This window comes from Orbicella faveolata, unplaced genomic scaffold, assembly GCF_042242905.1.
Source record: "Orbicella faveolata isolate gen_17 unplaced genomic scaffold, um_ofav_v1 contig_12, whole genome shotgun sequence".
NCBI lineage: Eukaryota > Metazoa > Cnidaria > Anthozoa > Scleractinia > Merulinidae > Orbicella > Orbicella faveolata.
The window spans coordinates 7,208,233-7,231,905 of record NW_028301539.1 but is presented as its reverse complement, the minus strand read 5'-3'; the positions used below and the strand labels follow the sequence as shown (position 1 = coordinate 7,231,905).

General features: G+C 38.2%; 1 protein-coding gene and 3 pseudogenes across 1 annotated transcript; 3 read left to right on the top strand and 1 right to left on the bottom strand.

The window, feature by feature from the left end:
- The first annotated feature begins 1,560 nt into the window (after positions 1-1,560).
- Positions 1,561-3,803, top strand: LOC110046543 (beta-4C adrenergic receptor-like; annotated as a pseudogene).
- Positions 3,804-9,411: 5,608 nt separating this feature from the next.
- Positions 9,412-10,862, top strand: LOC149116359 (beta-4C adrenergic receptor-like). The gene is made up of 2 exons (XM_089278366.1): positions 9,412-9,464; positions 9,846-10,862. The coding sequence occupies exons 1-2, from the start codon at positions 9,412-9,414 to the stop codon at positions 10,780-10,782; spliced, it is 990 nt and encodes a 329-aa protein (XP_089134492.1). The 3' UTR covers positions 10,783-10,862.
- A 1,865-nt stretch (positions 10,863-12,727) lies between these two features.
- LOC149116358 (uncharacterized) lies at positions 12,728-13,858 on the bottom strand (annotated as a pseudogene).
- Positions 13,859-22,178: 8,320 nt separating this feature from the next.
- LOC110046967 (trace amine-associated receptor 8b-like) lies at positions 22,179-23,360 on the top strand (annotated as a pseudogene).
- Positions 23,361-23,673: the final 313 nt, after the last annotated feature.

Sequence of the window (23,673 nt, the reverse complement as noted above, 5' to 3'; positions counted from 1 at the left end):
GCAATATTTTATAATGAACATAAAATGTTAATTTGGCGTGGGAAGTTAATTCGAAATATACCGTGAAGAAAAAATGACTTTTAATTAGCTACATTATGGAGAAAACTGAAGTTATCAGTAAGGTTTAAAAATGTCAAAGTGATGAATAAAAAAAGAGTCGTTTATTTTACACAAACATTTTTTGGATAGTTCTCCAATACGGTTGAGTTTCACCGGTCAAAGCAGCCACTTTTATCCGTGTCATTGGTATGAACGGTGGATGCCGACAATCATCAGCTGTTTAAGGTGGCCGAATACAGTTTTCGCGCGCTCTTTTGCTGATGCAATTCAGCGCGCGCACAAGGATTGCAAAAAACAAACATGCCGTCAACAGAGTGATCATTTTATTTACTCAACACCCGCACTATCTGCGCTATTTTTCTCTATTATTGAACGCAGTATATTGATGGCTTTAGTCTTTTATTACAAAGATATGTTAGAAAAGGTAACGACGCAAAAAACCCAGCAATTCTCAGCTTTTTCTTTGTTACCGAAAGAACCCAGTTAAATGCAGCGCATGCGCAGTTGCTCGAAAAATTGAGACCGATTGCTTTTGCAGAAACATGCCGATTTCTAACGATCCAGTCGTTAGAATTTCAAGAAATTTGGCAAAACAGTAGTTCAGAAACCACGTGAATGATTTATCGCAAAAAATTTGAATTTTGACTTAGGGAATTTTTAATAATACAGAACATGCAGTGAAAACGGTTAACGGCGAATTTCGAAAATCGCCTATGTCAAAATTTTATTAGAACAGTGTTGACAGAAGGGATTTAATGTCAATTCGTAGTGGGCAAATGATGAAAAAAATCTAACGACTGAATTTTTTTTTTATAAACAAAAACCATTTTTTAAGCCTTGTTTTTAACCAGCCCCGTTGCCATGGCAACAGCACACACCTTAGCCAAAATGCGATAATAAACCCTTCTGTGGTTAACCTTGACGGGCGCCAAAGCATAAATAGCTTAAAAGTAATGGTGAATTAGGCATAGGCTCTTAAAAACTGTGTTCGGCCACCTTAAATTAGGGACGGTGGACGATCGAAAGATCGAGGTGAGCCATCTTTGACTGAGTAGAATCGACCCATTTGAAATTAAATGCAAAAAAGAATCATGAATTGGATATACACTCGCGAATACATTACAATAACCAGTAGATTTAACATACTCTTGTTCTAAAACATGGTATACACATGCCCTTTGATTACTTTATCTGCCTGTTAGGACTGGCTTAATATATAGATGTAGCCAAGCCTAACAGCAGAGCTCCTGGACCGGGTTGTTCAAAGCCCGATTAAGCTAACCCAGGATAAGCGAGAATTTCCATTTGAATTCTTTAACTTTGCGGTGAGATTTCGGCCTTCTGTTTTGCGGGTCCAAATAATCTCAAGAAAAATCTATACTTCGGTTAACGTTTAGTCCTAGGTTAGCGTTAACTGGGTTCCGATCAACCCGGCCCTGATAACAGCAAGTTAACCTGTCATGAGCCTGCGATCCTATCGAAAACAAGGACTCGGCCAGCGATCGACTTCCAAAAACCACGTGATCTCGATGACCGTTTAAGTAAGCCCGCGATATGATCACGTGATACTGAAAAGCTTTTATGTAGCTAGAGTAATCGACGTCGCCGTCCCATAAGAAAAAGCATTTTCTCTTTGGCGATGGGACTAACAAAAGTTTCCCGCGTCCACTGCCGTTCCCGTCCTGGCCTTCGGACATATGTGTCAAGCATTTAAATTTCAAGACAAATATTTTGCATTAAAACTAAAGCTCCGCAACTTTTTTTTTTGTACCATTGTGGTTTTTCACTATTAAGTAACCATATGTCCTCTCAGAGGACTTTTGTTCTTCTTTGACGTTCCAAAACATAAACCAGTCAGCCTTCAGATTATGATAGTTAATTAGCTGCTTGGCTAGTTAAGTTGTATTTCCAAACTGTCAATGATCCATATATTAACAAGTGGGAGAAAATAAATAAAAAAGACGTTTGGATTGTTCCTCAGTTACCGTGGTGGCAGGTAAGTGCGCCGTAACTTTGCTACATTGAGAAGTTTCGCTACTGATTACAGTTAAACTAGAAATAGTTATTTTGCAGATCGGTATGGCAGCACTAAACTTCACTGGAGATGGACGGCAGAAAACTTTCGAAGACTTATTTTGTTCGCCCGATTTATCTGCTGCACTACACGGCCAGTTGACATTTTTTTCAGTTTTAAACTCTTTCCTGTCCGTCACTGCATTTCTTGGGAATGCTCTAATCCTAATTGCTCTTCACAAGGAGTCTTCACTTCATCCGCCGTCCAAACTCTTGCTTCGTTGCCTTGCAACAACAGATCTCTGTGTTGGTCTATTTGCAGAGCCTCTGGCTGTTACCTATTGGATATCTGTGGTGAATGAACATTGGAATATTTGTCCTCACCTTACAGCGGCAAGTTTTATAATAGCTTATATTTTGTGTGGAGTGTCGGTCGGAACTCTCGCTGCAATAAGCGTAGACAGACTTCTTGCCCTGTTGTTGGGACTGAGATACAGACAAGTTGTAACTTTAAATCGAACCTACGTGATCGTTTTTAACTTATGGGTTTTGCCCGCTGTCCTTTCAGCGATGTACTTTTGGAATCCCCTTATGACCATTTGGTATGGCATCATCTATATACCACTGTGTCTTATAATCTCTATTCTCTCTTACACAAAGATTTTCCTCACCCTCCGTCATCATTAAAATCAAGTACAAGACCATGTTCATCAACCGAACCAAACAAATCAACTTAACACAGCGCGATACAAAAAGGCAGTGTCCAGTGCAATATGGCTGCAACTGACCCTTGTCGCTTGTTATCTTCCCTATTGTATAGCGGAAGCTTTGTGGGCTAAGAGTGGACTACCTGTATCTCTTTATCCTGCTACCAATTATACAGGCACTTTAGTTTACTTAAACTCTTCATTAAACCCGATTCTTTACTGTTGGAAACTAGATGAAGTCAGACAAGCGGTGAAGGACACAATCAGACAAGTGCTTTGCCTTTGGTTTCCAAGTTAGCTCTTGTACACCAATATGGTGAAAAGTTGATGATGTTTTAAGACTGGGATTTTAAAAGTTCTCGTGAGCATTGTCTGAAATTAAAAGGGGTGCTTACTCATTTTAATATATCAGTATGAAATGTTTCTCCAGCAATTAGATAGCCAAGGAGAACTTTTCATTATTGCTGTAAATATTGTTTCATATTGTAAGTTTGCAACTGAGGATAGAGATGAAAAATAATAAACTGCTATGTTTTACCGCTTCGTCTACACCACACAAAATACAGTTATAAAGTTAAACAGTTGGTGTTTTTTTTTTTGTTTTTGTTTTTTTTCGCGGAGTTCTTATGAGATGGGTGAGTTATTCCAACATGAAATGTCGTCGTGCAGTCTCGAGTTCAGCCCCACTCTGGTGTTGCCATGATTCGTCTTTAGTTCTTAAACCTAAGGAATATTCACAAAATAATTTATTATAGATTTATCGAATAAAACAAGGATACTGTGGGATACGGAATGAACACTCGGGCGATTATTATTCGAAAATTATGACTTAAGTCTTCATTGAGACTTAAGATAAATTTCAGTTTTTGAACATGCAAAATTTTTGAAATTTTGTTTTATAGATGGCGCATATTTCTGCAGCTGTAAATGCAAAATGAGTTCACTACTAGCATACAGAAATTTTCGACAGGAGGCATGTGCTTTTATGTGAAGCAGCATTCTATGATGAACATAAAATTTGGAAGCTACACTCTATTGAGTGATAGAACATATGTCGGTTTAGAATTTGAAAATTGAATTGAGGTGAGCGGCATCCTTCTTAAACTTTAATTTCAAACCGTGCTATTAAAAACAATGGTTTGTGTTGCAAACGTCTTTCTTTCGAGACAGCTCTTTCCTGTTTAATATGAATTAAAGCGTTTATTTATTGAAAGAAGATCGACTTCGAGAATTAAAATAAGTTCTTAGCGGATTATACCATAGATGAGATAAATGTGTTGTAAAAAAATGGCGATAAAATTGGAATGGAAAACAGATCCCGACATATTAAGCGACAGATTTAATCACTTTCAGGAAAAACGGGAAAAGGTTAGGACTTCCTTTGTTAGCAAGGCTCATATTTCTTGGCATAAATGTTTACAATTTTGGCGCGGGAAGTTGAATCTAAATATAGCGTGAGGAAATTATGGTCAAAACTGAAGTTATCAGTAAATTTAAAGATGTGCGAGTGACGAATAAAAAAAGTCGTTTATTTTACAAAAACATTTTTGGATAGTTGTCCAGCACGGTTAAGTTTTGCCGGTCAAAGCGACCACTTTCATCCGTGTCATTGGTATAAACGGCTGATGCCGTGAGTCATCAGCTGTTTAAATAAGGGATGGTGGGCGATCGAAAGATCGAGGTGAGCCACCTTCGACTAAGTGGAATCGAGTTATTTGAGGCTCGAAATTAACGGGTCGCGAATAGGATAAACAGTCGCGAATACAATACAATAGACCGGTGTATAAATTTGCGGGATAAGAGAGGTCTAACAATATTTGGTGTATTGTTTTGTTCTTTCTCGCCTCGTGTTCATGGAACATTATATCAGCTCAAAAACAACGACAACAACAGCAACAGCAATAACATGTTCATGTAGCGAGGTATATATATTGTGTATCAGCTCCTTGTTTCTTTTCGCGTGTAAATTTTTCTGGGTTGCATACTTTGGCTCGCGCGCTTCTTCACCAGTTCTAGAGAAATAAAGCTGCATCTGGAGTATATATGATGTTTTATTTTTTACCGCGTAGATATTTTGGTTGTCATTTTTTTTCTCGGTTGTTTTCTTACCAGTTTGAGGGTCTGTATGATCAGTTGGTATCAGCACAAGCGTGTTATTTCGACCCGCCGCTCACGTTTATCCGGCATAGACAATCGAACGTTCGGAAATCGAACTCAATCGAACTATGTGTGAATTCGATTTCCGAAACAGTTAAACTTAATCGAAGCCAGTCGAACCCAATTCATTAGGATGAGTTCGATTAAGTTCGGCAACCGATCTCAATCGAACACAATTCAATTGACAGCGTTCGATCGTGTTCGGTGAGTAATAATATACATTAAAAAATTACTCGATTCTGATTGGCTGAGAGCAGTGCAGTTTAAGTGTAACACCAGTGCAAAAAGTGTAACACCGGTGCAAAAAGTGTAACAACAGTGCAAACTACACATCGTAATTCTGGATTATGATTGGCTGAAAGACAATAGGAAATTTTCCAAGCCAATGGTATTACGTAAAATGATGAGGGAAATTTTGTGCGGAAACTTTGAAAAAAGTTTTCTCGAATGAGAAAAAATGGCTTCAAGAAAGGTCTTCCAGCACTTTCTCCACGCAAATTTTTTCATGTCTATATTATCAATAAGTCATCATACGGTTTTTCTCGTTCAATGTGGAATTAATTTGCACTTGTGAGTTTTTCAAAAAGCTGAAATTGCACTCGCCGAAGCGGCTCGTGCAGTTTCAGCTTTTTTGAAAAACTCACTCGTGCAAATAAATTCCAAATTGAACTCGAAATCGTATGATTACCTATACTAAATTCTCCAGAACAAACCGTGTTACGAAGCTCCCATCAACAAATGGTAAGCGAGGAAGTGTATTCTGAATCATTCGTTAGAGAAGACGATGAAATAAAACACATTCCTCCGTGCCCTCTTGGATCGCGTCCATGTTAACTGATTTGGTCATGTGATCAATAATAGTTAACAATTATTCACCGAAGTGGAGGTGAATAGTGGTGGATATTTACCGAGCCGCGAAGCGTCGAGGTAAAAATCCATCACTTTCACCGACAATGAGGCGAATGATTGTTTTAGTATATACCACACAAGCTGAATAATTAGCGGACCAAAACGTTATTTTATGTGTGACAAGCGGTCGGAAATTTTAAAATCTTTCGCGCCGACTGCTCGGAGGTGAATAGTACTTGCTAATCACCTCCGAGGTAACCAATCACAGCGCGCGAAAAGCACTATTCACTTGTGTGGTATATACTAAGTGATAATATAGATCGAGGCATGCAGGGATTACGGGATACATGTGTACCTAACTAATCCTTCTCGGAGTAGAAGCATAGCTAATATCTGATATCTTAAGCTTATTTAGCGAGCAAATTATTCGCCTTTCGCATGATCTCACTTGGAAGGGTAGAGCATTAATTTAATTTCAATTTAAATAAGTTGGATTTTATACCATGAATTCCACTTCGCCTTTGGAGTAAAAGCTATACGAGGTGGTTTACGAGTCGAAACCCTCTGCCCGAAGAAAACATTGCTCTGAGCCCTGAGGAGGACAGTTGAATCTGCAGCATCACTCAGAACGAACCTTCATTTAAGAGAACAACGAGAACAGGAGACGATGATCATCGTCTCATCGTCTCGTGTCAAGAAGTATTAGTTGAGACTTGCAGCTATGCGGGGTTCTACTTCCATTGTGTTTCGGGCCAGGGAAGGTGAGGAGGGGAAGTCCTCCTTGGTAATATCACTCAGTGATTAGGTATCATCCAAAAGAAACTACGAAATCGAAACTCCGCTCACCCCCTTTGAAAATAACATCCATCGCAGACGGAACGTTGCTTCAGTCTTTACGTGTTCTGTCTTTATCAGTAACTGCCGTAGGCGACTTCTCTCCTGGCAAACAATAAGCGCTAAAAACCTGAACGTCAGTCAGTCTTTGAAGATAAATGGTGAATTGAAGGTCAAAATCAATTGAGGATAGACGACGTTTAAACTGAAATTACAAATGGATAAATAAAACGAAATGTATAACACTGCATGAAAAGCGGCGAAAAAAATCGAGCAAATAAATCTGGACTAGCACTTGTTATGGCGCTGTAGAAATACTCAGTGCAACAGTTACCCTGAAAAATGTGCGTTCCTTGAACCAGCGGTGAAAAAACGACCGAGAAGGAAATATGAATTAAGTTCGAAATAAAAATGCAAATAAACGGCTAACGCGTACGAAACATTCCTCAGGGAGGGTAATTTACTGACAACTAGGTGTTATAAGATCCAACCATTCGATCCATTATTATAGACCAACGGATTGATGAACGCATTTATCAACAAAAATAACTGCTTTTGAGTATCATGCCACAGAAGAAGGTAAGTTTAAAGTGGGCAATGGGAGTTACCATATTGTAGGTTTTAGTTTAAGTAATTAGTGGTATTAGTATCCTGAGCATGTGAGACGAAGTTGCCTGGAGTGGCAATGTCCAGTCAGTGTTCTAAGACAGAGTGCATCGTGAATGAGTGGACTGGAGTTAAGGGTGCATTTGCTAACACAAAGTTGCACCTCGCAGCACTTTGGCGGGTTGAAACCCAGGACCTCCAGATTAGAGACCCGTTTCTCCGTCGACTAAGCTACGAGTGTAGATGGTAGCAGGCCCTGGGTAATCACAGTGGAAATTCAATTCTACTTGGTATTACGTGGTTTAGTGACTATATTTTAACAAACAAATCTGTCGATTCGAGACTTTCAGGAAAAACATCTAAAATTTAAAATTGTGCGATTTCAAAATGGATCTAATAAAGTGGCAATTGAACTTCGTGTCGTGCAATTTTGGTCTGAAATCATAATTGTGATTTCAAATCGAACTCGCGCTGCGCGCTCCTTCGATTATCACGCGTATGATTTCAGACCAAATTGCACTCCGCTCAGTTCAATTACCATTATATATGCACGCTAAGCATGAACCAATTCTTTATGATGTAATACACCTAATCTCAAAATTGATGAGTTATTTTTTATCACAACTTTGCCTTCTTGAAGAAATCAAAACAATAAAAAAGAACAACAAGAAATGTGAAGATTGTGAAATGAAATAATTATAAAAAAAAATCTTACTTCGAACAAGTACGGAAACTTAAGCTAAAATTAATAACCAAAATTTGCGTAAAATCCCATTGAAAAAAGCACGGTTGTTAAAAAAACGTCACGTCATGTGATCATGTGACCAAACAGTTGACACGCCGAAAGGTTCCGTAACAGTTCTTAAGAAAAGTCCCAAAGTTTGACCACAATGACGTGAATTGCTGTTTTATTTAAAAAGAGATTGAAACGTGTGAGGGTACTTCGTACACCCTTGTAGCCTAAATATGGTCAAGTTTAACTGAAACAGACCTGAAAAGGAGATTTTTTAAGATAATTAAACTTAGCAAACTGTCGTCATCGCTTTAATGAGCTGACAAAGTAAATGTCATCTTTCAAAAGACTCGGCTGCTTAACGTTTCCTGGGAAAACAGTTATTTTTCTTTTCGCTTGGTTTTACACATTTTCAAGTCTAAAATACTCACAAAACCAAGAACTGTAATTGAAGCCCACATCCACGCAATCAAAAGAAGAAATCATCGAGTATGAGTTGTTGGAACACAGAAAGCGTGTTTAACGTCTTCAAAATTCAATTTAACCGCGAGTAAATATCAATTAAGATTTTAGAAAGCAATTATTCATTTCTGTGTTTTCTTTGCATCATATTTTGGGCTTACATTCATTTGCAAAGTAAATAAAGGAGAGCTTTTTCGTCAGGTGAAGTGACAGGAAACGAAACCTGTCATCCATTTCATCTTAGTTAACAAACGAACAGCAAATTAAAGTTGTCTTCGACGAAATGAACAGTAGTAAGTAGTCCGCGCTTCGGAAGCTTTGGTGGAATTAAAGATACTTGTGGAGAGATTTTATTTTTAGGGAAAACGTAATGATTAACTCTGGCAAGGCGTTTTTGCCTCATGTAAGCCAATTAGGGCTTTCCTGAGAACATGTGAAAATGGTCATTTCTTTCGGGAACAAAGGACATTTCTGGATGATACCGAGGGAACAACTCCGTTTAAATTTGCAAGGGATCATTCTCACTCTATCTTTGCCGTGAACTACAACTTTTCTATGGGTAGTTTGGAGAACAGTCGAATTAGTTAATGGGGAAGCAAGGGAGAGGAAACAGGAAAAAACATGTAGTCCCCGTCCCTTTTAAATATTATTCACTTAAAAATATTTACCTCCTACATGCGTGACACTGCTGGAAAGGTTATATAAATCATTCATGATTGGTACAGAGAAGATTCTCCATTTTATCAAAGTTATTACGAAATATAGACCCTTTTCATATATGGCTACCAATTTAATTCTTTTGTTTTCATTTAAATTAGCCTCACTAAACTCGTTTGGGTGTAAAAATTCTTTTGAATTATCAACTCAAAAACGAGGTTAGTCAGGCTAATTTTAATACTTACAAAAGAATTTATAATTGGTAGCCATTTATGAAAAGGGTCTATAGCTTGACGTTTTCCAGCGAAATTGGAATCAACAAAGCGAACTAAGATGGACTGTCCAGTTCTCCCGCCGTGGAGTGGGGCATGGACAGTTCAACAACTGTAAAAAACCTTCAGTGAAAAAATATTCGCATTGTGAAAGAACCTGCAACAAAACACTTCCTTGGGGTGGGAAATCAGAAATCCCATGAGAATATTTCGCTAGCACTTTTTCATAAGAATGTGTGGCTTACACATATCGAGTTTCTTCTTTGACGTTGCAAAACATAAACCAGTCAGCCTTCAGGTTATGACAGTTCACCAGCTGCTTGGCTAGTTAAGTTGTCTTTCCAACCTGTCAATGATCCATATAGTGACAAGTTGGAGGAAATAAATAAAACAGGCGTTTAGATAGTTCCTCAGTTACTGTGGTGGCAGATAACTGCGCCGTAACTTTACTAAATTGAGAAGTTTCGCCATTAATTCCAGATAAACTTCAAATAGCTATTTTGCAAACTTCACTGGAGATGGACAACGGAAAACTTTCGAAGAATTATTTTGTTCGCCCGATTTAACTACTGGACTGCACGGCCATTTGACATTTCTTTCAGTTTTAAACTCTTTCTTGTCCGTTACTGCATTTCTTGGGAATGCTCTGATCCTAATTGCTCTTCACAAGGAGTCTTCGCTTCATCCGCCCTCCAAACTCTTGCTTCGTTGCCTTGCAACAACTGATCTCTGTGTTGGTCTTACTGCAGAGCCTCTGGTTGTTACCTGTTGGATGTCTGTGGTGAATGAACATTGGAATATTTGTCCTCACCTTATAGCGGCAAATTTTATAATGGCTTATATTTTGTGTGGAGTGTCAGTCGGAACTCTGACTGCAATAAGCGTGGACAGACTTCTCGCCCTGTTGTTGGGACTGAGATACAGACAAGTTGTAACTTTAAATCGGGCCTACGTGATCGTTTTTACCTTATGGATTTTGCCCGCTGTCCTTTCAGCAATGTACTTTAGGAATCCCCTTATAACCATTTGGTATGGCATCATCTATATACCACTGTGTCTTATAATCTCTATTTTTTCTTACACAAAGATTTTCTTCACCCTCCGTAATCATCAAAATCAAGTTCAAGGCCATGTTCAACAACCGAACCAAACAAATCAACTGCACATAGCGCGATATAAAAAGGCAGTGTCCGTTGCAATATGGCTGCAACTGACGCTGGTCGCTTGCTATCTTCCCTATGGCATAGTGGAGGCTTTGTGGGCTAGGAGTGGAATACCTGCATCTCTTTATCTTGCTGGGGCTTATACAGCCACTTTAGGTTTCTTAAACTCGTCGTTAAACCCGATTCTTTACTGTTGGAAACTAGATGAAGTCAGACAAGCGGTGAAGGACACGATCAGACAAGTGCTTTGCCTTTGTTTTTCGAGTTAGCTGTTGTAGTGCAATATGGTGAAAAGTTAATGATGTTTTAAGACTGGGATTTTGAAAGTTCTCGTGAGCATTGTCTGAAATTAAAAGGGGTGCTTACTCGTTTTGATATATCAGTATGAAATGTTTCTCTAGCAATTAGATAAACAAGGAGAAAGTTTTCATCATTGCTGTAAATAAAAAAGTTGTTTCAAACTGTAAGTTTGCAACTGCGAATAGAGATGAAAAACAATAAACTGCCATTTTTTTACTGCGTGGACTACATCACACAAAATACAGTCATAAAATTAGACATTTGGTGCTTTTTGATGTTTTCTTTTTTATAACACAGGCAGAAAGTGTGGAGTTCTTATGAGATGGATGAGTTATTCCGACACGAAATGTCTTGTACGACGTAAGACAAAAATTATGTACTTAATTTTTAGAATGACCCGTCTCGAGTTCAGCCTGACTCTGGTGTTTCCATGATTCGTCTTTAGTTGTAAAACTTACGGAATATTCACAAAATAATTTATTATAGATTTAGCGAATAAGACAAGGATACTGTGGGATGCGTAATGAACACTCAGGCGGGCGTTATTTGAAAATTAAGACTTAAATTGAGGCTTAAGATAAATTTCATTTTTTGGAACATGCAAAATTGTGGAAATTTTGTTTTATGGATGGCGCATATTTCTGCAGCTGCAAGTGCAAAATGAGTTCACTACTAGCATACAGAAATTAAAATCGACAGATGGGATGTGCTTTTAGGTGAAGCAGTATTTTATAATGAACATAAAATTTGGAAGCTACACTGTATTCAGTGATAGAACATACATCTGCTTAGAATTTGAGAATTGAATTGAGGTGAGCGGCATTCTTGTTAAACTTTTCAAACCGTGCTATTAAAAACAATGGATTGTGTTGCAAACGTCTTTCTTTCGAGACAGCTTATCCGTCTTTAATATGAATTGAAGCGTTTATTTATTGAACGAAGATCGACTTCTAGACTTAACAAACGTTCTTGCACCCTGTAACCAAAGCCTTTTCTTACGGTACCTATCCTTTGTACCGAGAAAAGACTCTGCACGAATCGTGCCAAGTTCTTGTTGAGCATGCTCAGGGCGTTGCTAAGATACAGTTTCGAACCCAGGCCGGATCGCCCTTCATGTAAAATGTAAACAGAGCGCAAAAAAGAGTCGTCGTGTAGAACTTGGAGGTTTTGCCTCCTACCCTTGGTTCGCAAACTCTAGTTAAAATTGAAATAGAAGAGTTAAGGTAAAGAATGAGAAGGATTCTTGCTGCCTCTGTTGTGGGCTGAATGCCTAAATTTGTGCGGTGCTGAAAATAAGTACAACTTTATACTGCGGAGTCGCGATGGCCTTGCCAAGAAGATCGCAAAAAAGTCGTCCTTCTTAGACTTAGAATTGGAACAGTTTAGAAGCAAACACAACCGAAGCAATTCGGCAGGATAAAGTTGCAAAACCGAACTCTTATCAGCACTGGAGGACAATAGTCGAAAGGACATTTAAATACAAATTTCCTTGTAATCAAGCACAAACAAATCGTAATCGTTCTTCGTATGCGTGCGTGAGTAGTTTCGTGTGCTATTTGTTAATGTGTCTTTTATGTAATTTGTATTCACCTTCGCTGTAAATGTGTCACCTGAGCACCCTCCTGATCACCATTGCCGGATTAGCGAGCTATAGGCAATTATACTAATTAACGTAAAGTTAAATTAAAGACACCAGAAATAGAATGACAGCAATGTACAACCTGGAAGGGAGGTAGTTTGTTCTAAACACCCATATTATAAGTGAAACCGAAATCTTTGATTTGTACCCCTAAGAGACATTGCACCTCCTGGCAATGCTAAACAAATTTGTTAAATGTGTTCTGATAATCCTCTTGACTTAATATAAGCTGTCAAAAATGATACAAATTAATAGCATTATAATGAAAAGGGTTATCAAGATAAAACTTTCTGCAAAGTTTGCATGGCTCTGATCTCCCTTCTTGTAGGAAGTTTTATCTTGATCGTCCAAGCATAATTTTTTAACATTTCTTTTGACCAGGCTTCACGATCACACTGTTTACCACACACATCACAGCCCTTGTGCAGTATGGAAGGTTTTTGTATCTTCTCATTAAAAAACTGTTTCGAAAACTGTTTCCACATGCCCACATTTAACTTTGTTTATAACAAATGCCCTCATTGTGGGATCACAGTGATACAAGTGGTATGCATGGTAAAACAATATGGACAAAACATCAGAACCATCCCTTTCACCCCTTCCAACTGCTTGAAGGTAGGATTCCATGTTCTCTGGCACTCCAAAAATAACAACCCTTTCAGATGTTGGGTATGTTAACTCCCGTTCCCAGGGCACTAGCTATTATTACCAGGCAAGTATTTCCATTGTGAGACAGTAAATCAGTCCTGAAAAAAACATATTATCCTTGATGTCTTGAAGGGTCCTTGAGTGATACATAGTCCCTAATTTTACTTTTTCATGGAAGGAAGAGTTGAAAAGTGTCATAAATGTCACCACGTCACTACTTTTAATGACTAGCAGAAAACTGTGATTTTTTCAGCATGCGCATTGTTTACCATATCATTGATAAGCCAATTAAAGGTATCCTATGGTTCGCTCTTAAGGATGCATTCCTTTGGGGTGATCTGGATCAGGATCAGTGATCCAAGATCACTCAGATCATGGTATATCAAAGGAACTGATGAATCCACTCTGGTCATGGACTCATCAGCTCCTTGTTTGATGCACAATGATCTGAGTGATCTTGGATCCCTAATCCTAATCCAGATCACCCCAAAGGAACACACCCTTAGCTTTTTCAACAATATATTTGACATTTCTTTTGTCAGGTGATATCCTAATGGTTTTGACAGCTGTCATATTTAACATCTTATTAATTTTATTAATTTTTCCCCAACTTTGTGCTGGCTGTTGCAGTCAGGCAAACATTGGAACTTTCAGAATTGCTTTTACTGTAGGTTGCCAACTATGGAATAGGCAGCCTGGAAGGGAACTTGGCCATGACTACCAGTCCAACTTAACCAGTGTGGCATGAATGTCACCATGTAAATATCAATAAGTGATAATTAATCAGTAATAAATGTTGATTCATTGTAGCAAAGATTAAATAATGCCAAACTAATAATAAAAATGCTCAAAAGTATGCCTGAGTAACAATAAAAACAGCACAATATGCTTCCTAGTAAACTAGTTTATCTCTCAAACCAAAATGATATAATTAAATTATCAGGTATATACAATCATGATTCAATTTAATTCTTGGTTTTATTTAACGTTTTATTTCACTTATTTCAGGTTTGTGCATAGTTATCCTTCCCCGAAACAAAGGAAAATAACAATGAAAAACAGTAAAGATGAGTATTACTCATGATCTGTAAGAAGCTGAAAAAAGAATGACAACTCACCAAATAACCACAAAATGAGTTTCATCTAATTAAAACAACGCCAAAAATATTTTCTTCGCTTCGCCAGGGTCGTCCTGTTTAAATTCCTCGAGCTTCACACAATTCATGCCGAAAACTTGGTAAGTTTGGTTTTGGTCTTCGATCAGCGCAGTTAGTGGGCAGAGAAAATCAGAGTTCAGAGTGCTTTTGCAACTCTTTTGCGAACGGGAGCGAAGGTTAATGAGCTTATAAAATGAAAGATTTTCCGTGACCAGTGACCCTAAGTAAAGATACGAAAGTCCCAGATGTAAAACACTTGATAGAAGCTGACTAATGTTTGCGTGTAAGAAGAGCATCGTCAAGTATTTTCGCACAATCTCCTTTCGCCGGCCCTTTCGCCGCCATGTTTTTCTTGCATCCAGTGGGCTCAGTTTCGACCATCGGTTTCTCGTAAAAGTTGATGCTCGCACTCGAAAAACCAGTTTGACGACTGTAAACCGGAATGACTAGCCCAAGATTTGGGGATACGGCGACTTCAAAGGCTAAAGCAGATTTGTGCAGAGCCTCTTTTTTCGTCTCCTGTCCGCCCAAAAAAGCGATAAAAGAGGCTCTGCTCGCAGGGTGACGTTCTTGGCGGATTATACCATAGATGAGATAAATGTGTCGTAAAAATAATGTCGATAAAGTTGTTGGAATGGAAAACAAACAACTATTTAGCGTCAAATTTAATCACTTTCAGGAAAAACGGAAAAAATGTTAGGACTTCCTTGTTAGCAAGGCTCATATTTCTTGGTATAAATGTTGACGTTTATGTGGCGTCGGAAGTTAATTCTAAATATAGCGTGGGGAAAAATTATGACTTAAGTTTTCATTTTTTGGAACAGGCAAAATGTTTGAAATTTTGTTTTATAGATGGCCAAATTTCTGTAGGTGCAGGTGCAAAATGAGTTGCCTACCAGAATACAGAAATTAAAATCGACAGGTGGCATGTGTTTTTATGAGAAGCAGTATTTTAACATAAAATGTTTATTTGGCGTGGGAAGTTAATTCTAAATATAGCGTGAAGAAAAAATCACTTTTAATTAGCTACATTGTGAAGAAAACAGAGGTTCTCAATAAGGCTGAGAGATGTGCGAGTGATGAATAAAAAAAATCGTTTATTTTACACAAACATTTTTGGATAGTTGTCCAACACGGTTAAGTTTCGCCGGTCAAAGCAGCCACTTTCATCCGTGTCATTGGTATAAACGGCGAATGACGTGAATCATCAGCAGTTTAAATTAGCGATGATGGGCGACCGAAAGATCGAGGTGAGCCACCTTTGACTGAGTAGAATCGAGCCATCTGACGCTCGAAATTAAATGCAAAACTTAAGGGTCTCGAATAGGATTTTTACAATAACTGTCTAATTTCTCGCGTGCTGATTGGCTCATTTTTATCATCAATAACAGTACAGACGGATAAAATCTTGATTTACGCAAGCTTTCAAGTTTTATTTTCAGCTGTCAAATTGTCAACTTTTTAACCAATGAGATTTTATCGACTTTTTTAAGTAGCCAATCAAATAGCGAGAAAAGCTATTGACAATGCTCGCTTCATTTTGAATAAAATTCACTTATCTTTGTTTATGGCAAGCTTACGACGTCTTTTCCCCTCGTTTATTCCAGCATTTGACCATTTTGTGGTCTTGTTATTGTAAAAAACATATTGACGTCAGTTTTTTATGCGTCTGTCCTCTTAGAGATAATAAATTTCGTCATAACATTGTCAGAGTTTACTGCGGAACCACTTTGACAATGTTATGACGCAATTTATCATCAATAAGAGGACAGACGCATAAACACTGACGTCAATTTGTTAAATACACTCGCGAATACATTACAATAACCAGTAGATTAAACTTACGCTTGTTGTAAAACAGGGTATACACATGCTCTTTGATTACCTTATCTGCCTGTTAAGACTGGTTTAATATATAGATTTAGCCAAGCCTAAAAGCGGAGCTCCTGGGCCGGGTTGTTCAAAGCCCGATTAAGCTAACCCAGGATAAGCGAGAGTTTCCATTTGAGTTCTTTAACTTCGCGGTGAGATTTTGTTTTTGTTTTTTCCGCCTTCTGTTTTGGTTTAAATAATCTCAAGAAAAATTTCTTCTTCGGTTAACTTTTAATCCTGGGTTAGCGTTAACCGAGTTCCGAACAACTCGGCCCAGATAACAGCAAGTTAACCTGATGTGAGGCTGCGATCCAATCGAAAACCACCACGTTAAATGAATACCTTTAAGGTTTTGAGTCTCTTTTGGAGAGAACTGATCCCAGTTTGGGGACCAGAGTATGTTAGCTTCAGTTACACAATATTGAACTGTTTCAGGTAGCTTTTCTTCGTCAATTCAGTCAGATACTATTGACTGACGACATTTGATATAGTTGCAATGATAATGTTAGCTTCGAGCTGTCTCATTTTTCGTTTCTCCAAGTAAGCCTATGACTTAGCCCACGACATGCCGTTATCTGTACTGACCAGTCAATCATAACACAAATTATGCATATATTTCCTTAAAAGATATTTAGCAGTTTCTGGTTAATAAAAGTCTTGTGTTCCACGTTCCTAGTTTCTAATTAATGTTCGTTGCTTATGTACTCTCTTACAATTGCAATGCGTCAATATGTCACACATCCCCACCATGAGAATCAGTTCATCTCAAACGTAACACTAAGGCTTTTGAAAACAAAACAATCTCTCACAGTACCAGTAGCCCTAAAGAAGTCGTTGTTGATTACTGCAACAATTCAAGATGCGTAGAAACAACCAGCTAGCACTTCACACATGTATGCAAATGCATACCTATATTTGATAGAAGTTATAAGTAAATATGAGTATATGGCGCCAATTTGCTTGAAAATGATGAGAATATTTTAGAGGTGAGTGTATGTACAAAAATTAGGAAATATAAGGTTGACAAATTGCGAGCCTACGGCCGCCATCACTAGGATAACCTATAAGTTTAAATATCATACTTCAGAACACTGCTGCTTAAGGTGGCTCCATATATAATGGTAATTGAACTGAGTGGAGTGCAATTTGGTCTGAAATCATACGCGTGATTTCAAAATCGAACGTGCGCGTTGCGCGAGTTCGACTTGAAATCACAAGTATGATTTCAGACCAAAATTGCACGACATGAAGTTCAATTGCCACTTTATTAGATCCATTTTGAAATCGCGCAATTTTATCGCCTTAATTTTTAGACTTTTGGTGTATTGTTCCAGTAGCCGGTTTGTTAAAAAAAAAAAAGCGGAACCGGAAACGCCTTTACGTCTCATTTAGTATGCAAAACGATGTCATGTGACGAAAACTCATCCGAGCATGACAAAGAAACAAGCGGTTTTGAAGTCAGAACGAAAATAGTCTGCTTCAGGTATAAAAGTTCAATTCTCGTCGCTTGAATCAATGATGGAAGGTCTTTCTTTCTTCTGTGGTTGAGACTGAGACTTTTCATTGTCTTTGGAGAAGGAATTTGAAGGTGCATTCTGCGTAATTCTGCGATGGATTTCTTTTGAGTTGTGAAACTCCCTCGAGTGCACGATGCCCAGTGGATTGTACGTTTTTTTTCTTTCATACCGTTTAATGGCATGATTTTAAGGGAGTCCAGCTCGTTATCATCTCCGTTTCTTTTTGTGACCTCGGTGAAGGACTCAATACTCAGGACCTTGTCAAGTTCTTGCGGCGCCATTTGTTTCAAGATATTTCCAAGATGGCGGGACTAACACCAGCTTCGTAAGACGTTCATTCATTCACTGTTTTGTGGAGCGGGGTGTATTTTGACTATGTTTATTCACAGCGACAGAGTTGAGCTCTTTTGTTGCTTCGTTTGAAACTGCCAGAAACCTGGAAACATCTACCTTCTTGAGATGGCTCTGAATTTGTTGTTGTGTGGTTTTCGTTTGTTTATGTTTTACTGGACTCGGTATCATACGGATTTTGAGCAGATGTTGAAGAAAAATCGTCAAAATATTCATCAAAATGAACACTGAAAGTTGGAAACTTCCATTAAAGTAGGTGTTCAGCCTGAAGGAGCTGATAATCGTCATTTAGAAACTGTAATTAATTACATTCGTCAAGTTTTTTGGAAAAAAACCCCACAATAACAACAAAGTTTTGGCAATACTAGTTGCTAAATTCTCCACACAATGGCTTTTTGCCTTTCATTTTCCTGAAATTTTATTGTTTACTTTAAACTAATATTGAAATCTGATTTGTTGTTTTGTTTTACTGTCCCATTCTCAATGGCTGAGAAAAAGATGCGATTTAGAGCAAAAAATAGTGCGATTCGTGAATAAATCGCACCATTGAGAGCCAATCAGATTGCAAGGATAGCCAGTGATTTCAAAATGGATTTAATCAATAGGGTAATCATTGTTGCGCGCGCAAGTGTTATGTTTTGAATGCTGTTTTTGCATTCGCTTTCACACCTAGTCCTCTAAAACTTATCACATGTAATAAGCAATGATTAAATAGTGTTTTGCTATCATCTCTGTTAAAATTTTTGGGATTTAGTCTTAAATTATAAATGCCCAAACAAATTTGTTTTTTGCTGTTTTTGTGGCTTTATTTGTGATTTTCATGAATTTCCTTCGGTGAAATCTTCCAATATTTTTACAGCACATAGCTTCCAGCGGGATACGAATTTTAAACACGAAAAAAGTAGGGTTTTTAAAGACAGTTTTTTCCATATTTTCAAATTTATGTCCTTTACCGCTGCAAAAAGTCTAGTCCTATAGATTTCCCTGAAAAACGAACTCCGACTAAAGTTAAATCTTTGCTACCAATCTGCCAAATTTTACGGAATTTCACCGAAGGAAACGCGAGAAAATTCACTGTCAGTTTTGCTTTTTGTGCTCATGTTGTCGTAATAAAATATCGAAAAACACTGACGTTTTCCTCTGAGCGCGCGCAGATTACTTTCTCAGCCCTCGCGCGATGGTAAAACTATAGGGAGCCACCTTAACTCTTCCCAGGAAAACACATAATTTTATTTTTTTTTTGCTTGGTTTTTCTACATTTTCAGGCGTAGGACTAAAGCAAATATGAAATCACAAGCCTCTTGCACACAGGAAGCGCGATTCATTTGGATTGTCAGTGAATGTAAATTGAGATCAAAGCCGATGTGATGTGATGTCTTCTTCTAGTCCTGTCTCTGTGTTCTGTGTTTTCTTTGCATTATTCATTTGCATGCAAAGTTTTAAAGAGGACTTGTTGTTCAATCAAAGTGACAACAAAGGAAGGAAGCCAGTCATTTCATTTTAACTGACAAAGAAACAGTAAAGCTGGAAACATTTTGTCTTCCATAACATAAACAGCAGCTTGTACTCAGTGCTTTATAGTGTTGGCAGAATCAAAAGAACTTGTGCAAAGTTTTTATTTTCTGAGACAACGTAATGATTAATTTTAAGACGATTTTGTCGGAATTTCAACTGTTGCATGTCCAGTCCTTTTACATTAACTTTTGCAAATTAGTTTCAGAAAAAAATGTGATGTCTCTTCTAGTCCTGTCTCTGTGAATCACTTGAATATTATATTAAATGTCACTGAAACTGAAAATCATGTTCCCTATTAAATGAGAGTCTTCCACGCATAACCACAGGCGGACGGGCACCTTCGGACTTGGGGGGACGGTAACTTTCTTGCCCGAAAATTTACACAATGCGCGAGTGTGAGAGTGTTGAAATGATGATGCAAACGGACTCAAATTGCATGAAAAACAAAAATTTTCACAATTCCCACATCTAATGAAACTGCTATAATTCCAAAAAGAGTTTCTTTACGAGTTTTGGAGATCACGCCAACAGCATTATCTCGTAATGCTTTCGCTGAAGAGTAGTTGCCCGAACCATTAGCGTTTTGCCCGAAAAATTACATAATTTCCGTGGCTGGGGGGGACGTGACATTGAATAATCAATATGTTGGTGAGTGGCCGCAATGCTTTCTCAGTTTTCCATCTTTCTTTCTCATATAACCAGGCACAGCTTTCACCGATTGTGCCAAAGTATTTTTCTTGAAGAATCTTGCAGGATTTTGAGCGGTTTCCGAAAGGTTTTGATTGGAAATGCGATTGTTACGTGCCTTGAAAGCATCCATCGAGCAAATAAATACACATTCTCAAATTCATGTTTATTTCATTTTCTCATACTACCCACCCGGAATTAGATGAAAATGTTTGTTTCAATATAAATACTTGTTTCAATTACAAATGGAAATTGAACTATTCAGCTAAGTCAGAATTCCACGACAGGATTATGAAACGCTCCTGGCAAAAAGGGCATGTACTAAAACCCGAAACAACGAAACCACCGAAACGAGTAAAACAATCAGTAAATAAATGAAAAAGTTAAAAAAAAAACAAAAAAAAACCAGCCTTGATCTCTGACACGTTACTACGGCAGCCAGATCTCGTACCCTGATCCATATGTGTGACATCGTTACATCTCAAACCTGAAAGATGGATGAGCACAAGGGTGTCGACGACGACCACGAAGATATCCAGAAAAAGGTGAGTATTTTTCACATTTTGAATGGCATTCTAGCTAAAACAAGAAATGTAATTCAAAGAATGGTTTCCTTGTCGTATCGTGGATTCTTAAGCGGTGGCGAATCCACAACGCCGAGCCCAGGATGTACGGAAACACAATCTCAAGACTATCCGTGAAGAGCTGAGCGCGTAATAAGAAATTACTTTGAAAACTGCAGGAGTCACGAAGGCCTGACGTTAATATGATTAAAGCCTGTCAAGTCGCCCTCGTTTTTCTTTATATATTAAAGAAAGTCCTGGTTCGCACGAAGAATGCTGCAAAGTCATTCTCGAAAAGACCATTCGATTCGCCACCGTCTAAGAATGTACGATACGACCAGAAAACCTTTCTTTGAAATTAGATTTCTTGTTTTAGCTAGAATACCATTCAGAATGTGAAAATACCCACCTTTTTCTCGATGTCTTCCTGCTCGACACGTTTGCGCTCATCCACCTTTCAGGTTTGTGATGTCACGATGTCACACATGTGGCTTAAGAGCAGGATCTGGGTACGAGATCCGGCTGCCATAGTAACGTGCTAGAGATCAAGGCTTTTTTAAACCTTTTTTATTTATTTACTTACTATTTTACTCGTTTCGGTCGTTTCGCTTGTTTCGGGGGTTTCGTTTCGGTGGTTTCGGTGGTTTCGTTGCGGTCGTTTCGGTGGTTTCGTTCCGTTGTTTCGGGTTTTAGTACATGCCGGCAAAAAGCCATCTGAACTAAGTCGATAAGATCTCCTCATACGGAAATTCTGGATTCTTTATTATTAAAATACTGACAGATCAGGAATGTTTGCTTCATATAAGCTTATATAAAGATCATTTCAGCGTCGTCAGTTCACCATCGTTTAAGCTTAATAGATTTCTACCATCTCCAAAGGATGTCATTGGTTTTGTGAAAAGCTCTTATGTAGCTCGAGTAATTGACGTCGCCGTCCTATGCGAAAGAGCATTTTGTCTTTGGCGACACGACAGGACTAGCGAAAGTTTCCCGCGTCCACTGCCGTTCCCGTCCTGGCCTTCCCATCCTCGCATCGGACATATGTGTCAAACATTTAAATTTCAAAACAAATATTTTGCAATAAAACTAAAACTCCGCAACTTTGTTTTTTGGTACCATTGTGGTTATTCATTATCCAGTAGCCACATGTCCTCTCAGAGGACTTTTGTTCTTCTTTGACGGTCCAAAACATAAACCAATCAGCCTTCAGATTATGACAGTTAACAAGCTGCTTGGCTAGTTAGGTTGTCTTTCCAAACTGTCACTGATCCATATATTGACAAGTTGGAGGAAATAAATAAAAAACGGCGTTTGGATTGATCCTTAGTTACTGTGGTGGCAGGTAACTGCGCTGTAACTTTACTACATAAAGAAATTTCGCTACTGATTACAGTTAAACTAGAAATAGCTATTTTGCATATCGGTATGGCAGCATCAAACTTCACTGGAGATGGACAGCAGAAAACGTTCAAAGACTTGTTTTGTTCGGCCGATTTAACTGCTGGACTACACGGCCAGTTGACATTTCTTTCAGTTTTAAACTCTTTCCTGTCCGTCACTGCATTTCTTGGGAATGCTCTGATCCTAATTGCTCTTCACAAGGAGTCCTCACTTCATCCGCCCTCCAAACTCTTGCTTCGTTGCCTTGCAACAACAGATCTCTGTGTTGGTCTATTTGCAGAGCCTCTGGCTACTACCTATTTGATGTCTGTGATGAATGAACATTGGAATACTTGTCCTCACCTTATAGCGGCAAGTTTTATAATAGCTTATATTTTGTGTGGAGTGTCGGTCGGAACTCTGACTGCAATAAGCGTAGACAGACTTCTCGCCCTGTTGTTGGACTGAGATACAGACAAGTTGTAACTTTAAATCAAACCTACGTGATCGTTTTTAACTTATGGATTTTGCCCGCTGTCCTTTCAGCAATGTCCTTTTGGAATCCCCTTATAAACATTTGGTATGGCATCATCTATACACCACTGTGTCTTATAATCTGTATTTCCTCTTACACGAAGATTTTCCTCTCCCTCCGTCATCATCAAAATCAAGTACAAGACCATGTTCAACAACCGAACCAAACAAATCAATTTCATATAGCGCGATACAAAAGGGCAGTGTCCAGTGCAATATGGCTGCAACTGACGCTGGTCGCTTGTTATCTTCCCTACTGTATAGTGACTGCTTTGGGAGCTAAGAGTGGACTAACTGCATCTCTTTATCATGCTAGGAATTATACAGGCACTTTAGTTTTCTTAAACTCGTCATTAAACCCGATTCTTTACTGTTGGAAGCTAGATGAAGTCAGACAAGCGGTGAAGAACACAATCAGACAAGTGCTTTGCCTTTGTTTTTCGAGTTAGCCCTTGTAGACCAATACGGTGAAAAGTTAATGATGTTTTAAGACTGAGATTTTAAAAGTTCTCGCGAGCATTGTCTGAAGTTAAAATTGGTGCTTACTCGTTTTGATATATCGGTATGAAATGTTTCTATAGCAATTAGATAGCGGAGGAGAAGTTTTCATTATTGCTGTAAATAAAAAAACTATTTCAAACTGTAAGTTTGCAACTGCAAATAGAGATGAAAAACAATAAACTGCCATTTTTTACCGCTTGGAATACATCACAAAAAGTAGTCATAAAGTTAGTCAGGTAGTGTTTTTTGATGTTTTTTTGTTTTTTCGTTCATAACACAGGCAGAAAGCGCGGAGTTCTTATAAGATGGGTGAGTTATTCCGACACGAAATGTCGTGTACGACGTAAGACAAAAATTATGCACTTAATGATCGTCTCGAGTTCAGCCCTACTCTGGTATTGCCATGGTTCGTCTTTAGTTCTAAAACCTAAGGAACATTCACAAAATAATTTATTATAGATTTATCGAATAAAACAAGGATACTGTGGGATACGTA

What these genes read in the sequence shown, in the direction of transcription:
- LOC149116359 (XM_089278366.1), top strand. Translation starts at nt 9,412, where the DNA reads ATGGACTGTCCAGTTCTCCCGCCGTGGAGTGGGGCATGGACAGTTCAA. An exon ending in GCATGGACAGTTCAACAACT is followed by an intron (nt 9,465 to 9,845) that starts GTAAAAAACCTT and finishes AACTTCAAATAG; the next exon opens with CTATTTTGCAAACTTCACTG.